Source organism: Channa argus, chromosome 17, assembly GCF_033026475.1.
Source record: "Channa argus isolate prfri chromosome 17, Channa argus male v1.0, whole genome shotgun sequence".
Classification (NCBI taxonomy): Eukaryota; Metazoa; Chordata; class Actinopteri; order Anabantiformes; family Channidae; genus Channa; species Channa argus.
Window position 1 is genome coordinate 19,417,195 of NC_090213.1, and position 19,301 is coordinate 19,436,495.

General features: G+C 40.3%; 1 protein-coding gene across 2 annotated transcripts; it reads right to left on the reverse strand.

Annotated features, from left to right (window-relative positions):
- Positions 1-12,054: 12,054 nt before the first annotated feature.
- On the reverse strand, positions 12,055-18,881 carry gja1b (gap junction protein alpha 1b). Of its 2 annotated transcripts, none has more exons than XM_067482004.1 (2): positions 18,723-18,881; positions 12,055-15,809 (listed from the first exon to the last, which is right to left on the reverse strand). In XM_067482004.1, the coding sequence occupies exon 2, from the start codon at positions 15,791-15,793 to the stop codon at positions 14,627-14,629; it is 1,167 nt and encodes a 388-aa protein (XP_067338105.1). In that variant the 5' UTR covers positions 15,794-15,809; positions 18,723-18,881; the 3' UTR covers positions 12,055-14,626. The 2 variants fall into 2 exon arrangements, with proteins under 2 accessions (XP_067338105.1, XP_067338106.1); XM_067482005.1 differs by having other exon boundaries at positions 12,055-15,812; positions 18,723-18,877.
- Between the last annotated feature and the right edge of the window lie 420 nt (positions 18,882-19,301).

Sequence of the window (19,301 nt, forward strand, 5' to 3'; positions counted from 1 at the left end):
CGTGTAATTGGTTTCCATGTCACTGCACCAACGTTTGCTTATCACTAAAATATTTATCTGTAGGAAAAAGGATGCCCGATGTAACTTAGCCACACACATGGATCCTGGGCTGTCTCACCAAGGATAAACATCCAATAAATACAAGGCTGGTTATGATCCCCTTCAAAACTAGTATTGTGCTTCATAGTTTGATTGCCGTGTCTTTAAAGTCGCTGGTAGAGTTATTGACCATTTACATAAAACTCATTTGATGCTAGCGGGGTTAGCTCCCCAGCTACAAGCAGCTTAACATGTGACCAGTAACTAGTCACAGGAAGGTCGACATGATCACTCTAATTACACAGATCTGGGTGCTGACATACTCACCGAGGACACAAATTTCCAGACCGCTGAGACTTGAAAAAACATACACGCGTTGCTGATAGTGGTCACATTTTCGTACATTTCTAATATTAACCCCTTATTTCCTGTTGCTGCTCCGTCACATTAACAACATCCCACAGGCTCGCTCACACTTGGGGGCACGGAGGTGTATTCAGATGGTTGGAACTTGAGCGGATGTATGATGGCTAAAGGTGATTGTCTGAAGACATCCAGTCGTGGACAAACTCTGACATATATAGAATGAGTTTATGTGATTTTGTAGCGGTCGGTTTGTGTGACCAGTCCGCTGCCAACTATAACCACATAAACTGGTTTTGGGCTTGCGTTTGCGATGCCCGAGCACGGTGTCATACTAAAATTACACTGAGCTGCCTGATCTGCATAAACACAACCTCAGCAACACCACCCCACCCAACTTGGCATAAATGAGAGTTTATATGGAGCCAGGAAACTACCAATCAGGCACAAAAAAAAACGTGGACTTGACAAAAACAGCATCAAGGCTGTGTCAGTAATACCACTGGGTGTTTGGCGATGGTAACTGAGGAAGCAGAATGCAGGAAGCCTCCAGGCCTCCTGCTGTCCACCGTTCTCGCTCTGATAAATGCCTCAGCGTCTTGCTGAGTCCACTCTCTATGTCATGAGGAGAAGAGAGGTTTGCTTTGTTGAAACAGAGGCTCTCACTAATTAAAGAAGCACATAAATATTTCACCACAGCTTTAATAAAGTGCAGCTTCAAATCACAAAACCAGGTTGGAGGTCTGTGTGACTTCTACATGTCGCCTGCCTGTCTCTCTCTGTTCTTTCCAACATGTTTCCAATAGTGATGTTGGCTCCGCAGCAGCTGTAAACAAGTTTTGTTTTAGAATAGGAAACAGTATAAGGCCGAAACTCAAACATGAAAAAAAAAAAATAGTGTCTGAGAATGGCAGATGGTGGAAAGCATGAAAAAGTCACTTTCTCTTTTAACTTTTCTAGAAAGTGAAGGAAACACAACATGTGGTGTTAATTTCAGAAAGCCTCACAAAATCACTGGTGTGTGAGAGAAATACAACGTACGTCCAACATTCTCTCATTAGTTAAAGTTTACTCTGAGGCTTCATACTTATTTGGACAAAGACATGTTGATGTTAAAATGAACACAGTGGTTATTTTAATAGTGTCTCTGTTTTGGGTGTTAACAGGCCGATGTTTTAAATTGTATTTTTTATTTTTTTATTTTTTTGCTGCTTTTACATTTTATGTCCATTTGCAATGCTCAGCAGTCTGTGGGTTTTTATACTGAAGCTGAAATATTTCTGAAGTGTCACAGAAGCTGAATGTAACTTAGTTCAAAGCCCGGCCTGGCTGATGTAAACAAATGAGGAGCCAAAAGGACTTCCTGTTGCTCTTCCACCTCTGAATTCCAGAGAGACGCTACTTATCCTCTCAGTATTCATTCTCTAAGAGGTGACTTAGACTCTACAGCACAAAGCTTAGTTACGGCCAGCTTTGTTTTTATCAAGCAAACTGTGTGCTAAATTGGCAGTTCGAGCAAATATGACATGAGCAAGTCCTTGTTGGGAGGAGGTCATGTGATGGGTGAGTGACGAAGCACAACTTTAACCAGGTCTTCACCCTTTGGGTTTGCTGTGTTCATGAGTCTATCAGCACATCAAGGTGTGAATGTTACACCGAGCCAGTTGTCTGCTGTCGGCCACCGTTCAGCATCCGTGTCCTGCAGTGTCCGCACTAGTCAGACCCCAGTCTGTAGATTTTTAGCCACCTCAGCATGTTGCGTCAGCATCATCACTGAGATTGGCTGCTTAGCTTAGTGACTCAGTGCATTTGTAACTTCTTATCAGACGTATACTTCTAAGTAGTGATAAACATTCATCACTACTTTGATTATAATTTGTACATGCACAGTCCCAGGTTTTCTGCTTTCTCTTAGCAGTAGCACTACCTGCCCATCAGCTGTTGGTTTTGTGGTGTGTTCAACGTGCTTCTTTGATAATGGTTTGGTGTGTCACAGGTCTTAAACTGTCAGGGGAGGGAGGTCCAACGTTAGCTCTAAGTGGTTATTAATGAGTGGTGTAACAGTCTACAGTATAGGATGGACTGAAGTACAAGTACTGTTTTTATTTCGATACTGAACTATACTTGATTTCCACTACATTTCAAAAGGACATATCATACTTCTTACACCAGTACATTATCTGAGAGTTAGAGCAATGGATTAAGATTAAGATTTTTATTTGACAGATTATGCAGATTCATGGATTTTGGTGCACTGGTATGTGTATAAGTACTTCGATGCACAATGCACTTAAAATCAGCTCCAACTGCAACGTAATGCTCTTGCAGCAATGCAGTATATATATAATAATAAGTAAGTATATAATAATATAAACCCCATTTTTTAAAAAGTTGGGACTTTTTCTAAACTTAAACTAAAAGCTTATATTTATTTAGCCACTTAAGTTTATTTGAAAAAAAAAGTTCAGTGGTCTCAATGACCAACTTTGTTGTATTTTGTAATTATAGGAAAAGCAAATGTGTATGATAGAATGTGGACGTACTCCAAGTTAAGCAGGTTAATCGGTAACATGAGGTGAGGATGTCATGACACAGTATAAAAGGAGCATCGACCAAATGCTCAGTGTTTGCATCATGGCTCATCACTTATTGCTTTACTTTCTCAACTTCAGGAGAAAACTGTTAACTTGACAATTAAAAAAATTCTCAGCCCAAGTTTGCAAAGAATTGCAAAGGTCTTATGCCATCTACAGTCCACTAACAAAATACTCAGAGACTTTGCCGTGCTGTTGTGATGATAACTGTCACATGGGTTCATGAGTACTTTAAAATTTTAACAAAAACTGTTGTCACATTAACATTGCCAGAAAAAAGTGGCTGCATCTTTCCACGCACAACGCACTGTAAAACATTCACAGCCAAGTGCGTTGGTGTGAAGAAATATGTCATTGAGTTGAGCGATGTGTCTGGTTTGTCAACAGAGGCTTACAGCCCAGACGAACAAGCTAATCCAGGTAAGAGACTGACAGAGACTCCACAGGAGTCTACACAATTCACCATTGCTTTTACTGATCGTTTAATATATGATTTTTCTAAAAAAATGACCACAATTAGAGAAGAGGTGACGTAACACATGTCTCCGTCCCAACTTTCCATGAGTGTGTTTCAGACAGAACATTTTCAAATTGCTTATTTTTGCAAAAATACAATAAAGTTGGTGCTGAAAGAAACTGAAAAACCTTTCTCTGTAGTTTTGTCTAAAAAATAAAGTTTCAATCGAGTGAAAAAAATCACAGATGTTCGATTCATCACATTTTAGAAGAAAATCCCAACCTCTGTGAGTTTACCTACATGTAATATTGACTGTAGTAGACAGTTTCAGTTGAGCAAACGACCTCCATCACTGCGAAAAAGTAGGGCTACAATCAAACAGTTGGAAACATGGAAATCATGGAACCATGAGCAGCTCATGAATTATATCACCCTGTTTAACAGTCTGAGCCGACTGGCTTCCATTTGCACTAACAGGCTGCTTTATAATGAGGAGTGTTAATAATCAACTGTAATTGATGCATTAATAGCAAACAACAAAGGAAACTGAACACGTACTTTTGGGCTGAGAGGGTGTTTGTTTTAGAACCTTTATAAAAGCATTCAGCATTTGGCATGAACTTTAAGTATGTGTCAAAGTCTTTGTTGCTTCAAACACAGAGGCCAGCGGGCCGAGAGGAGGGTGAAGGAACGGAGGACGAGGAGAAAGCCAGAAGAAAATCATTTTGGAAAAGTTTTGTGACAGAGCGAGTAAATCTTCAGTCTTTATAACCTTAAGCCTTATAACAAACTGTTTTGACTATTGGGCTTCTGACAAATACTGTCACTGAACATTCCAGAGAAGAAAACACACAGATGTGCTGACCCTACCCAAAATATGAATAAAAGCACATGTGGATTTAACAAGTACTTTGCAACAACAAAAACCTTGAACACAGAAACAATAAAAAAACTAAACCACTGTTAAACATTAACAGGTTACTGAATAAGTGACATTAATAAATTCCAAGTGCATGACAGCATATGTACAACATCTAAACTCTATCTAAGTGTTTGCTGTATATATTTGTAGATTTTGCACAATTAATCGGAAGCAGTGTCACTATCCTCTGCTTTGCTTCCATCACTTGGATATAACAAGATGTTCTGAGCCCAGACTGAACATACGATCAACATAAATCACGCTTCATTCCGAACAGTCTTAGCTGATCTCAGCTCAGGTTTTGTTCAGCATAGCATGCAGTTGGGTGCAAAGTTGTGCAGCCCCATATTTTTAAATGGCCAAAAAAAAAAAAAATGCACTTTAGGCTAGTACAAAAGATACTTGCTAAGAAATGAATAAAGTATTTATTTTTAATCTAATATATCATACGTGTATGTCTCTCTGTGGCCCTGAGATAGACTGGCAACCTCTCCAAGGTGGACCCTACCTCTCACCCAATGACAGCTGGGATAAGCTCCAATGACTCTAACAGGATAAGCAGATAATGGATGAATTGGATGGATTTTTCCAGAGAGATGCAAACTCTCATACCAAACTTTAAGTTGTACTAGCAACATTAAAATCTAAGCAGTTAACTCTTCATGTGGTATCTGCATAACCAGCAGAACAACAAAGTGTGGTGAACGCTCACCTACAGCAGGCATCGTAACCCCTTTATGCACAAATATAACTGTTGACTGACAAGACTAATCTTTATCATTTACATTTTAAAAGTGGTATTTGGTTGTACACATCAAACTGCAGAGATGAAAAAACATCGAGCTGAAGGAGGAAAAACTGAACAGAAGAGCAGAGCAGGTTTTAATAAAAGTGCAATTTAATGCCCAATTGAGTCCCAGACTCTGTGCCATCATAAGCTTTGTGCCTGCAGGTAAACACGACTCGAGCATCATTTCTGTCTATACGTAAAGAGTTCCAGCTGAGGATCATCTGTCTCATGCATCTGAGGGAACAGATTCCCTTCCATTTGAATCAATCCAGCTGTAAATACATATGATATACATCAATCTAAGTCTATTTTTTACAGTGTCTGACACTGACACTCATAAGAACTTTGCTAACTAGATAACTATGCAAAATATATTATAGCACATGTAACTAACTTGAGTATGAAGCTCACTGAACACTGCACTGATAGCAAACCATGGGAGATTTAAACATACGCCACAAGGACGGACTGTCTCAGTCAGCTTGGAAATCTTAAGCAGGTATCACAGAAGCAGAAACTTGTGCCAAACACCTGAGCTCTCCCTCATAAATCATCATGGCATTCTGTAACAAAGAACATTTGTTCCAAGTTTCCCAGTCCTAAGTCAGCCAGTGACACAATAGGTTATTTTGTTTGCATACAGGTGAACGGAAAAACCGTCGCTGTTGGACAGTTACTTTGTATGAGCTGCTTTGGTGACCCTGAAACTATGGGTACGAACCTCCTCTAACTAAACGTCTGCCCGTTTCCATCATTTCCTCTTCTGCTACAAAAAGTCTTGTGTTCAGACTTAAGTGTCATTATCGTTCACTTTAGCCTCTTAATGCAGTTTAAGCCATTTTCCAACACAATAAATTCACACGCACACACGCACACACACGCACACACGCACACTGTGGATGTTGTACTAACTAACAGCACGTGTTTCATTAAGCCGGTATGACTGGTAATAGTCAGCTGGACATCCTGACGATACAGGTGATGAGGACCAACTGAACTCAGATGGAAACCCACCGGAGGAAAATAACAGGGACTGGAAAATACCACTGGAAACCAGAAATGTGGTTTTAACATTTCAAAAAACAAAACGTAAAACTAAAATGTTAACATTATGCAAATAGGAGCATCATTTACACATGGGTCTACACTCATGGAAAAAACAGACAACCCCGCTTCTTTCTACTTGATTGATACATTTTTGAGCATTTTCGTATTCTCATACCTGCAGCAACGAGTAGATGGTGGCCAAGGGTAACAGAGCAGGGAGAATGGAAAGAGGTTGAGGCTTGTGGTGGCACTATTGTATCTTTCAAGAAAAGATTTCCGATCACCAGAAAAAGGTTTTGCTTTAATTAGATTCTCCAATTAGAAATATTTGGCCATTTTCTGCGGTGAATGTGTTGCGGCGAGTTTAGTGCCAACGATGATCACGTTTCACACCCTAACCATGATAACTGTCTCAGCTTAACCCCATGTTTTAGATGCTTAACCTTGGCAGAAATATAAAGTTTAATGAAATGGAACTGATTCACTTCTCCAATGTCAACTAGAGCCGTTAATGTCTTCTAACATCTGGTTGCTGAAGACAGATCCTGTATCGTAGATCTTGTACAACGATATACAAGCTGTAACTATAGAGGCCTCTGGATAATCACAAGTTAGTACATATAGACATAGATGCCACCGGGCCCGCTGAAATAAATGGTAAATGTTCTGCACTTATATAGCACTTTTCTACCTATTGGCACTCAAAGCGCTTTACACTGCTTCTTATTCACCCATTCACACTCACAATCACACACACACACTCATACACCGATGGGGGAGCTGCTATGCAGCTGGCCAACGCTCACCGGGAGCAACTAAGTCGGTGCCTGTAGACAAATACATATAAATGCTCTGGTTTTCTGTATAACAATAATTTGGATGGATAATTTTTATATTAAAGAGTTGATGATCAAAGTGAAGTACAACATGTTTTTCTCTACCATGATTAAAAATCTCTACACACAGGTGGCCAGTCACCCAAGACAGGTGTGTGCAGCAATGTAAGATTGCATGAACTGAATTACTTCTGTGGTGGACGTAGCTTCAGGTGCACATAATTCCTCTCTGTCTCTTCAATGCTTCTTGATGTAGTAATATTGATGCAAAAGATGATGTCATTTGTAGTTTCTGACTAATATATTTCTCAGGTGAATTGTGGCCAAAGATCACTACGTTTTTAATTTCTTCTCTGAGCTTAGGGGTCTCGTGGAAATCTCTCCCTCACCTCCCCAATAAGAGGATGTCCTTCCTGTAGGTCAGGAGCAGGAGAAAAGCGTGCAACCAACCACAGCTATTCAGGAAATCTGCAAGTTCAGAATTCACACTAAAAATAAAGCAGAACAAAATTAATCTCACATGCCCGTTAAATGAGGCTTGCAGTGGCTTTTTTGTGACAGTGGCTGAGGTTTTGGGCTGCATGAGGAGAGGCAGGCTGCGTGGTATGAGAAGGCAGAGGGACAGATGGAAAGCGTGTTGACAGGAAGAGAATCTGGAGGACATAATGGAAGTGAATGGAGAGACGGGGAGACAGAGGAAGAGCTGGACACACTGAGTATAGTAAACTTTGACTAATCTCAGAGCTTCTGAAGCAATAACTTCCAAACATAAGTTTGTTTGTGTGAGAGCATTTCGAGTTTATTGATCATGAGTCATACTTTCCAAATGTTTCACTATTTCTACTCCCAGTACAAACACAGGATTTTAGTGGATTAATGGTTCCATGTACAGGAAGTCCCACGTGTGACAGTATCGCTGAGTATTGATTTGTATTGATCGGCTTTTAATTGTTTAATTTGGTCATTAATTCTACTGTTTTAGTGCTGTTCTTTGATGCTAACCAGGTATGTGGGCCCTTAGGTGAAACCAAAAAATAACAATAACATTATGACCACCTGTGCAATTTATTCCAATCCAATGCACCAGCTCTCTGCTATGATTTTCTACTTTTACAAGGTTATAATTTCTCAGGGCCGGTAGAAATCGGGGAGGCTTCTGTCGGGAAGGGCATCTGGCATAAAAACTGTGCCAAATCAAGATGCGGGCAATGATCCGCTGTGGTGACCCTGAACTCAGGGGATAAGCTTAAAGGACAGAGAACCTGCTGCCATTTTTCTGCACCCCAGTTCCATGTTTCTGTGCATAGTTGACTCCCTTGTTTCCACGTTGAAGGTACAGCTTTTTGGCCACAATGTTTCTATGAGGCCCCCATGTTCAAATGCTTGAGAGCTGTAAACATGATGTGTCCTTCAACCTGTTGAATTAAGTTTCCTTTGCCAACCAACTGGATCTAAAACCTCTCAACATTGCCTGTTTGTCTTTTTCAAAGTGCTTGAGCAGCACATCCTGAAAGCCCAGTCATATATGATATATGACATATATGTATGATATATATATATATAGTCACTAATATAATAACATTGTGGCATAATCACATCTGTTGCATAATTTAGCATGTTTTTAAAACACATAACTACTATAGTTCTGGTTAGTTTAAATTTCATACCAATGTTAAACCCTGATTAAACATTTTCTTGCTCTTACAAAGACAAAGGTGCTGCAGAGGGACTTCCTAACCTTGTTCTGAACATAAACCTACTGTGCACCCAAGGTTATGCTGCAACATTCTTATCTTAGCGATAGTGATTGGGCAGTGAGGTTTCTTCTAATCAAACGTATTTCACTTTGTATCACATGCACCTTTAAGCTCATTGGAAACGATGTTGTCTTTCAGCCCAGAAATTCATTTCATCAAACTGCTTAATTTCAAACCTACAATTAATTCAAGTGACATTGCGGCTTGACTGTTATACAATTAATTGATGAGTTCATTGGATAGTTCCTATTATTGGCAAATCTAAACAGCAATGATTAGGCCTAATCCTGTGAGCAGCAGCTTGAGATGCACAAGTACTGTAGGTAAAATGTTTATCTGATTAAAAAAATACATTTAAGTAACCATGATGCATTTTAAGTAGTTTTTATTGTAATTTCCCCATAGATTTAAGTTTACTCTTGTTACGCTTTCTGAACACTAGTGAACTGAAGAATTTCATGATTTTTATTTTCTTCTGCATTTCTATTTTTTGTAAATTTACATAACATTTCGGGTAATATTACAGTAGCACTTATATTTGCACTTTCGCAACTGCACACAATGTGACTATTGTGCAGTCATTGCGTATTTAAAATGTACACGCATTGACTTTTGTGGTTGTGTGTTTGTCAGACATGTCAAACTGCAAACCTTCAGTAGATGGATGTGATAACAATGGCAGCCAGGTAAACAGTGCTTATTCATTCTTCACACTACAATCGTTGGTAATATACACAGTGAGACACCCCATTTAGACACGGCCACCGTTTTCCTAAACCTAAACTATAGAATCACTGCATGAACTCAGGCCTGACTCATAGACGGATAAAAAGACTCCGGCTTACAGATATGAGCGAATCTTAACTCAGTGGATTAGCCAGGGACCTTGTGTTGAACAGAGCCTGCAAGTATAACTCCAAGGTCAGAAATGAAATTTCATGCTTAAATTGCAGTGAAATGGTCATTTCTCAGTCAATTCTGTGTGTTTACCCTTAATCTAACCTGAGCATTAAACACACTCACACACACACTGCAGCTGTCAAATGTAGTAGATTGAAAACCTCTATTGTTTCCCTCTGACTTTTAAATTAAACGTAACATGAAGTGGAAATACTTAAGCAAAGTACAAATACCTCAAATAGGAACGGTTCTTGAGTAAAGAGACTTAGGTACAACTCTGCTGCAGGAGTAGAAAATCTTACTTACTTCTCTCTGGACTTCATCTAATGTAAAATGTTTAGATTTTTTTTTTTTTTATCAGCTCACTTTATAATGAATAAAAATGTTAATTGTGATTTGAAGCAATACTCCTCCTTTCCTCTATCGCTGAACCACATGTGGTCTTCAAACTGCAACTTGCCTCTCTGCACTCATGTGGTTTGATTTAGTGATGTGGAAAAAGATTACATAGGAAAGTTGGAGAAGCGAGACAGAGCCGTGTCCTCGCATTTTAGGACATTTAACTGCTTCTCTCGGAAGCTTTTATCAAAGCTACAGTACACTGTAGGACTGAGTACCTGCACAGCCCTCTCACTCTGCTCTATCTGGATGTCTTGGTGTACGAGTCGTGCAAAAGGCCTCACTAGGATGTGATTCGTTTCTGTTTTAAGCATATGATGCAATGCTTCATAAATGTTACAACACTTAAGTCAGAAAACATTATGGATGAATTCCAAGTGCACCAAATATGATATTATCTTAATTAAAACAAAGAGAGCTAGAATAGTACAGCCCAGGTTACTAGTGACAGCAGTTTGGAATTTAGTGTGAGTAATGTAATGGCAAAAGCTCATATGTGCAATGTTTTTGTTTTAAAGAACAGGTTCACAATTTTTCAAGTCTGTCTCTGAACAGCAGTCAGTTGAACACTAACACTGGTCTTACTTGCCGTAACCATGTCTCCTGTTTATACAGGTCTTTAAGAGATTCCTTGAAGACATGCTTCCTATTTAAGTTACTGGGGGGCAACTGCCACATTCCTCCATCTAGGCATAAAATTACAATTACTTGCATTATCTTTCAAAAGTGCTGCATTGTTTTCTCATATTGTTCCATTACAACTCGGCAGGGAACCATTGTCCAGGGAAAAACAAAGAAAATTTATTTTTTTAATTTAATTTAATTTATTTAGATCAGATTGTTGAACCCTCATGTTAGCAAGGGCTGTGAATTATGGCCCCCCGCACTTGTAGATCCTAGTGTAACTTGAATTTTTACAGCCCACTGAGAAGTATGTCACTCTTTAGCATAATGTGGCAGATACCAACCTAGCAGTCACAGCAGAGTGTGGTATCGCGCACAAAGAATGCAGTGCACCCCACCTACAAACAGCAGCCCACAAAGACGTCAGACATGGTTGGAGATTGTTTAGATCCGTTGACTATCAGTTCAACTGTCCTGCCAGGGCTTAACATGCTTTATTCTCTTTAATGTGAAATATGCTTAACTGCTGCCAAACTGAGAATATGAGTTGAATAAATAATACATGACAAGGTGTCAGAAGTTCAGTAAAGTTTAGTGAAACTAGACCTGAAAAGTGCTGGTTATATGTTATGTTACATGTCACATTATTATTTATGTGAAGTAAAAAAAGATGAAGCGACAGTTATGAGCATTTAATTAATCACTTATGTCACAAATATTGCTAAATACCATTTCCCCCCAATAATGGGGCGGCTGTAGCTCAGTTGGTAAAGGCAGTCGTCCACAGACCACAGGGTGAGTGGTTCAATCCCCGGCCCTATCTATATATGTCAAAGTGTCCCTGGGCGAGACACTGAAGCCCTAAAAGCCCATTCCCCCCCCCAGCTTTGCAGTGCTGGTCCAAGCCTGGTAGAAATTGGGGAGGGTTGCGTCAGGATGGGCGTCCGGCATTAAAAACTGTGCCAAATCAACATGTGGACAATGATCTGCTGTGGCAGAAAGAACAAAAAAAATAATAATAATTTTCCCCCAATAAATATTTAAATGAACAAATTCAAATTGGCTTTAAATTTGTATTAAATCCTGATCAATATTAGACAAAAAGTAGGAACCAATCTGCTGCAGCAATTCACAGAAATATGCAGGCCAGCACGTGGATGTAACATTTGTAAACAATTTTTGGTGAACTAAATGCCGCATAACCTGTGACAGTGCTCATGAAGCTACAAGTCAGTGTGAATTGACCCTGTTTTGCTGATTTGTGGTTCATTCCAACCGTTGTGGTGTCGAAGCTGGAGAGCTGCGATAAAACCAGTTGATGAGCCATTAAGAAAGAAAAAAACATATTTATTGGTTAAAATAGCTGTTCACAGATACAATTAATGGGTTTTTGTTTCGCTATCATGCACTTACACTGTACAACAGTGGATCCTCATGGATTAGCATTGTCTGAATAACCGCAACAAAGGACTATTGCTCCTGTTCTGTCAAGAAACCAATGAAAGCAGTGGTCCGATGTCTGATATTATGCACTGTAGTGATTCCTGTGTTATAAAATAAATTAGTAACATGTATCAGAAAACTCTTACCACTTACTCCGTGCATCGTATTACATCTCTATCACCAAGATCTCAGTGCAAATGCCATTGTAGCTGAAAGATCCATGACATACTGTAAGTACCGACAATATTATGCACAATTGGCAATTAAGGAAAAAAACAACAACAATGCAATAAAAAGAAAAGAAGACCAAATTGAAATGTATCCTAGTTTTTGGGAGTTGTGGAGCTACATTGGCATACATTTTAATATAACTGACTAAATATTAGTCCAGCTCTATAAGCAGTCTTCTAAAAACTCACATTTTATTGTGACACAGTTAGCTTGATTTACAGTACTAAATATCTATTTCTCAAGCAGCAATGGTTACACTGAGTGAAAAAAAAAAAACACAATACCTAAAGAACAAAAAAAATATATCATTCACTCAAATAGGCAAAACAAAGATCTATTTTTTTCTCTTTAGCGCCCACAAAAGGGGACCAAAAAAAAAAAAGAGCGCACACTTGCTGAATGAATGACAGTAATAAAGCCTTTCTTTATCGAACCCACATAAAAGCAGAGTTAGCTGTGTCGCCACCCCACCCCGTTCACGCAAACTCCAAATGAGACGAAACCACAACTTGAGAAACATAACACCACATAAATTCAAAGTTTATCAGGAAACAACCGTCCACGCCGAACTGACAAAGTTATTCGAGAAAACTGTCAATAAATACAGAGCTTGTGGGGAGTTGATGCTTTTGTTGAGTAAGAGATACCGGATAGTAGTCAATTCTTTCTCTTAGTGGCAGGTGTTCTACAGCAATAAATATTCACCATAAATCCTTATTGTAAGACGCAAGAATAAAGATGAGCCGAATTGTTAACACGTTGTTTATGTGGTGGCAGTGGACAGTAAGTCGGATATGTTGAATTTGAATTGAGAACTGGGATAATTGGTTAGAATGTAAGTTGAAACAGAACAAAATGGATTAATGATGTTGATTCATACATGAATTCAGCTTCAGTGTGGCCCAGTCCAAAAGTCTGCCTTAGTACTAGAGTCCAGATGCGTGTGTGTGTGTGTGTGTTTGTGTGTGTGTGTGTGTGTGTGTGTGTTTGTGTGTCAGTGACCTTGCTTGTCACAGTGAAGAAAATTCCAGCTTTATTACAACCTAGTGTTTATATTTACATTTCATACTTATCCCTTTTAGTTAAGGTCTTTTGTTACAGCTTCATGACACAGTCCCCACAAAGTTTATCTCACGTTATTACACACTGTACTGTGTGTTTAAGAAACCAGTTGAGATTCAACTTGTCATGAGGAGGTAAGATGTAAGGAGTGTGAGTTTTCCCTGACGTAAAAAGTCCGGAACCGTAAAAGAAACCTAACCTTACCAAACATCCTAAAGGTCAACTTCACCAACTTACAATTTGCTTACTGTGGATATAATTTGAGGAATACATGTATGGTAGTGTTTGTGATCCTTCTTCTTCCTGCAATATATTAACGTATGTCTCTGCTTCTATTTGGAAAACTTCTGGAGGAGCTGGTCATGAACAATTCGAGTTTGCGGTACCAAACATTCACATGATGGTTAATGCGTCCGCCATCAGCTCGCTTTTTTAATTCCAGAAGAATTGGTATAGATGGGGGCTGGTTTCATGCTCTACCGAACTTGTATTTATTAGATTAAAGAGCACAAAGCTTAATGATAAGCAGAAGAAAAAACTCCAAATGAACCAGAGCAAGCTAATTTGCCTCTCGTGATATTAAAAAGGTACAACTAAGAAGGCACTGCTTTTGTAACAGTAGTGAATGAAATGCCGTCAGCAATAAGGGAAAAGCAAAAGCTTTGAAAAAGAGAATAAAACTGGATTTTCTTTTAAGTTAACCATGGCAAAGTCAAACCATATCAGTCACTTTGACCAGCGTACTCCTGGTTCTAAGTAGCACCTCTGTTAGACTCCTGCATCATTCCTGTGGCTGATCTATCCTCTTAAGGCTGGGTTAGCTCCACTAAAACATTATGGTAAAAGTCATTGAAAACATATTTGAACTTGTACCTTTTGACAGTGTTACATAAACAAGTTTAAATGTCTCTTCGATCGACTAAGAGTCTCTATGTTGAAGACAGTGATTGAGGTTAGTCCCACCTCTCACAAACCTACGTGATGGAGTGTTTCCTGATTCTCTGGCTCCAGCCAGGCAGATGTGGGGGGGAGTAGTAGGAGGAGTTGGAGGAGGAGGAGGAGGAGGAGGAGGAGGTGGAGGAGGAGGAGGAGGAGGAGGAGGAGGAGGAGGACGAGGACGTGGAGGACGAGGAGGACGAGGAGAAGGAAAAGGAACTGGGGATTAGACGTCCAGGTCGTCAGGCCTGGCTCGACTGCTCATCCGGCTGCTGGCCCTGCTGCAGGGCCTGGCATCCATCAACGCCAGTGGCTGCAGCTCTTGTCCTGCTGACGGGGACAGTTTCTTATGCTCGTGGGTATCGTCAGGGAAGTCAAACGCTTGTGCGTGGGAGTTTGAAATAGTGCTTCCTCCCCCGTTCTGGCCGAGCCGGTTCTGCTCCGTGGAGTAGTTGGCCCAGTTCTGCTCATTAGCCTGCTTATGATAATTACGGCATGAGCCGGTTCCCCGCTCCCCTGTGGCCAGCTTGTAGCCTGGCGGGGACAGGGGTGAGAGCGGGGCGGTCGGAGGGGAACAGCCATTATAGTAGGCGTACTTTGTGGTGGACAGTTCTTTCGGGGTGGGGCTCAAGGTGCCGCCACTTGGGTAGAGTGTGGGCGGCTGTTTGCCTTTGACACGATCTTTGATTCTTTTAAAAAACACATAGAAAAGCTCGATGACATTGAGGAGCAGAGACACCAGTGAGACCACCAGCATGAAGATAATGAAGACGGTCTTCTCTGTTGGACGAGACAGGAAACAGTCCACCCTGTGTGGGCATGGGGCCCTCTCACAGGTATAGACCGCATTAAGACTGAAGCCGTACATGTACCACTGGATAACCAAGAAACCCACCTCAAACATGGACTTGAAAAAAATGCTGACTATATAGGTTCTGAGCAGAGCACCCTTCATCTTGACTTTACCGTGCTCCTCAATGCCATATTTTAGCTTCTTCATCTCAATTTTCTTCAGCGGGATGTCAACATCACCTCCGTCATTCTGCACGGCCTTAAGCTCCTCCTCCTTCCTGTTGAATTTCTGCTCCTTCCTGTTCAGGTAGAACACGTGAGCCAGGTAGAGGAGCGTGGGGGTCGACACAAAGATGATCTGCAGCACCCAGAAGCGGACGTGGGAGATGGGGAAGGATTTGTCATAGCAGACATTCTCGCAACCAGGCTGCTGGGTGTTACATTTAAAGGCGGACTGCTCGTCTCCCCAGGCAGATTCCACTGCAGTACCCAAGACCAGGATCCTGAAGATGAAGAGGACTGACAGCCAAACCTTTCCCCCAGCAGTGGAGTAGGCTTGGACCTTGTCCAGGAGGCGACCCAAAGCACTCCAGTCGCCCATTCTCAGGAAGTGGTAGCTGCTGGGAAAAAGAGCACAATTGAGGTGGAAATAATGTACAAGCAGTGTCAAGTCTCTCAGAACGGCAGAATACAATACAGTGAGCTTCAAACTGTAGGTTTTCATGGTGATGAAGATTAACATTGTCAGCATTTCTGGCGTTAAGTATTTTTGGCCGTGCGGTGATTAAACGACATGGTTAATGGAGGTGACAAGATGCTGCGTGACGCAAAACACAATCTAATCCAATTATCAGGAGCAAGGACAAAAACACATTTTGGTCGCTTTATGCATCACTGACCTGTACATTTAAAAGGATTCAATGAAATTTGATTAAAGGGAAGTGTTTTTCAATTACCTTAACAGTCAAATAATGGACTCACGGCAGTTCTGAGGTTGTCAGTAAAACAAAATGGGAAAAATAGGAATCTTACAATCTTAAAATAAACTGGGTATAAACAGACTCTGCAACAAACCTGGTCCACAATCCTCAGCAAAAACTATTCCAGTCACATGAGAGGATTCAATCTACTGCTGCTTCACTAAACTTCTTCCTCAAGGCTTCAAACAGGGAGAATACCTCACTAACTGTTATCAATCTGTGCTGCTCCTATTGTGCAGAAGCAAAAAATATCTGCTTGAGCTACAAGCCTTTGTCTACCCGGTTGTAAACAGCCACAAAGCTGGATCATCTGCACACTGAGCTCCTGGGCAGAAATGCCAAAAGGCCTCAGAGAATAAAATAAAGTCCACTCAGTGCTGCTGTGTCAGCCAAGCGGTTCAGACTGAGGTTGCTGGAAAAAGCCACTATACTGCGTGAGTGTGTATGCAATCTGATAAGTGTGTGTGTGGCAGATCGGACACACAGTTACATCAGCTCAGTAAGGCCTGTGGTGAGCTTCTCTTCTCAGTGCCTGCAGAGAAGACTAGTGGATCCACACTGGGTTACTTTCAGAAAAATCGGCCCATTATCAAACTCCTTAGTTCATAGTTTTCTCCTGACATATTTCAGTCCACAGACTGAATTGAACTGTCATTAAAACAGCATCACAGATAAAAGATAGAAAACCTTGATTGGTGACTAGTTTTCTGTGCAGCCCTGAGATCATCAGGGCCTTGAAACTTTGCACAAACTCAGTATCTGTGTTCTGTGGAGCCGTATTTATACAGAATAAAACACACTGTGCAGTTTGTGGATTAGATCAACTCAGTGCACATTTTAACAAATAGGATCTTGAAGGGGTTCTAGGACTAGACTGGACCTGGGGGCAACCTAGGGCAATGCCTCTAGTGGGTATTTGAGAAACATCACTGTCATACTGTAATAAATCACAAATTGTTTAATTTCAGTTTTCAGTCTTACAACACTATCAAACTGGTATTTTGCGGAATCAACTAACATTTCTTTCAATTGCAAAACACAAATATTAAAGTTGTAGATTTTCAACATGAGCTGTTCTGACCTAAAGTGTTTGAACTTAAAATGTGTTGATCAAAATGTGTTGAATTAATTAAATTCTGCAAGTTCAATGAATTGATAATATTAAGATTATGAAGATTAATTGTTTAAGACTTAAAATCCTTGTTTTTTGCAGTGGAAAACTTTACAACTATAGCTGAAGCATAATAAAACTTTTCTGGGTGTTTTTATTTCATATACAGTTGTTTCTTTTCACAACAACAATAATAATGCTAACTATCATAAAGGTTAGTGTTGAATTCAGGGCTGACCAGATACTGGAGGGAGCAATTCCAGATGGACTGACTTGGGTACAAAAGGGCTCCAGCAGCTGTGCCAGTAATTTAGGTTGAGTAAGGAAGTGTCTATTTTAAACTGGAAAAATAAAAGGAAATGGGCTCATTCTGAGTTTACACTAATCATCTAAACCTGATGCGTCTCCTGAATCTACTTAGTTCTATGCAAATGCAACTTAACGTGTTTTACTTTCACACATGCAATTGTCTAGTAAAGTCAACTAATTTGGGTTGAGACGGTGAGGAATCTAGTGAAGGATCGTAGACTGGGTGTGAACATGAAAATAACTAAGCTCCCGTGAGGAAAAAAGATAACACATTAAAACTTTGGCCAAATGATTGTAGAAATGAATAGTGCAGAAACCTTCAGTCTAATCCACACTGCATATGCTCTTATTTTATCTACAACTTGGAAAAAATACTGTCAGTCTAGACAAATCAGCTACAACCGTCAAACATAAAAAGTTAAATACTAATAAATAGGCAATAAGGAGCTGGGGGAATTTAAAAAAAAAAAAAAGAAAAAGAAATTTAGTTAGTAACTTAGTCATTGACAGAGAATATCCCGCCACTTTCTACTTGACTGAGTTTGTCTGCTGGAAATGACCAAGACAAAGCAGAACAATAGACTGGAGCACAATGACCCGCTCGTTAAGCTTTTTAACTGTGTAGGCTGCTCCTCAGTGACGAATCAGGACATGAATGAAAAACCCTCTAAACGCTCTCAGCACTGTGCGCGTTGCCTGGAGTCGGTTTTTCACTATAGTTGTCACTGGTGTACTGCAGAAACTGGAATCCTTCAAAATAAAACAGAGCTTTCCCTAAAGTTAAAAGTGTGGAGGTGAAGTACAACAGCTGCAGGAAGTTTGGGGTGAAGGGGGAAAAAGATGTTTGAGGATTCGGCTCATCATTTCAGAAAAATCAAATGTCAATGCTATACATGAAAAATAATGTTATCTAGGGTTTATCACACATTTCTCCTGTAGACACGAGCTTTGTGAACGTTTAAATGGACAAACACATGGAGAAACAAAGTTTCTTAAGAAGTGAAGGAAACTTCAAAGTGCGCTTCACGGAGTGTGGAGCGCAGCGCTGCGTCCCCGGCGACTTTCTAACGGGAGGAGCAGGGAGAAAAGTTTCTTCCTGAGAAAACCAAAGACAAATGGCTTAAACCTACCTGGAAAGTTACCGAGAGAAAGAACAGGGCCCACGGGGGTCTCTCTCCGACACTTTGGGCGAATCCCTCTTCTCTGGCAAAGTTGAAATCCAAGTTCGGTGACCAGGAGGGAAACTGAGTGGAATTGTCAAAACTTCCCTTATAAGTGTCCCGTCAGAGAAGTTTGAGTCACCTGATCCCTACGTCAAAGCCCGAAGCCCCTTCTGCGCTGGGAGGACGATCGGACTGATTTGGGGATTAATGATGAGAAATGAAAAAGTCCAAATGTGCATCTGAAAAAATGTAAAAGTAAATGATTCCTCCAGTGATGGTCTTGTACTGTGTTCATCTGTGTTTTTAAGTACACAGCTTTGTTGTACTTCACTTTATTAAACTGCTTATATATTTCTGTTCCACGACATCATCTTGACAGCTGAAGATGAATTATGATCAACTTAGAAAGTATGATGCGCCGCCAGCAATCAAAGCAGTTTGACTACCAGAGGTGCTAAGTAACTAAGTAAATGTACTCAAGTCGTGTACTTAAGTACTTGCTAGCGTCTTCTTATTTTATGTTACTTTAATTTTTAGTCCTGTACA

Bases quoted from the DNA above. Each gene is read 5' to 3' on its own strand.
- gja1b (XM_067482004.1), bottom strand. From the start codon at position 15,793: ATGGGCGACTGGAGTGCTTTGGGTCGCCTCCTGGACAAGGTCCAAGCC.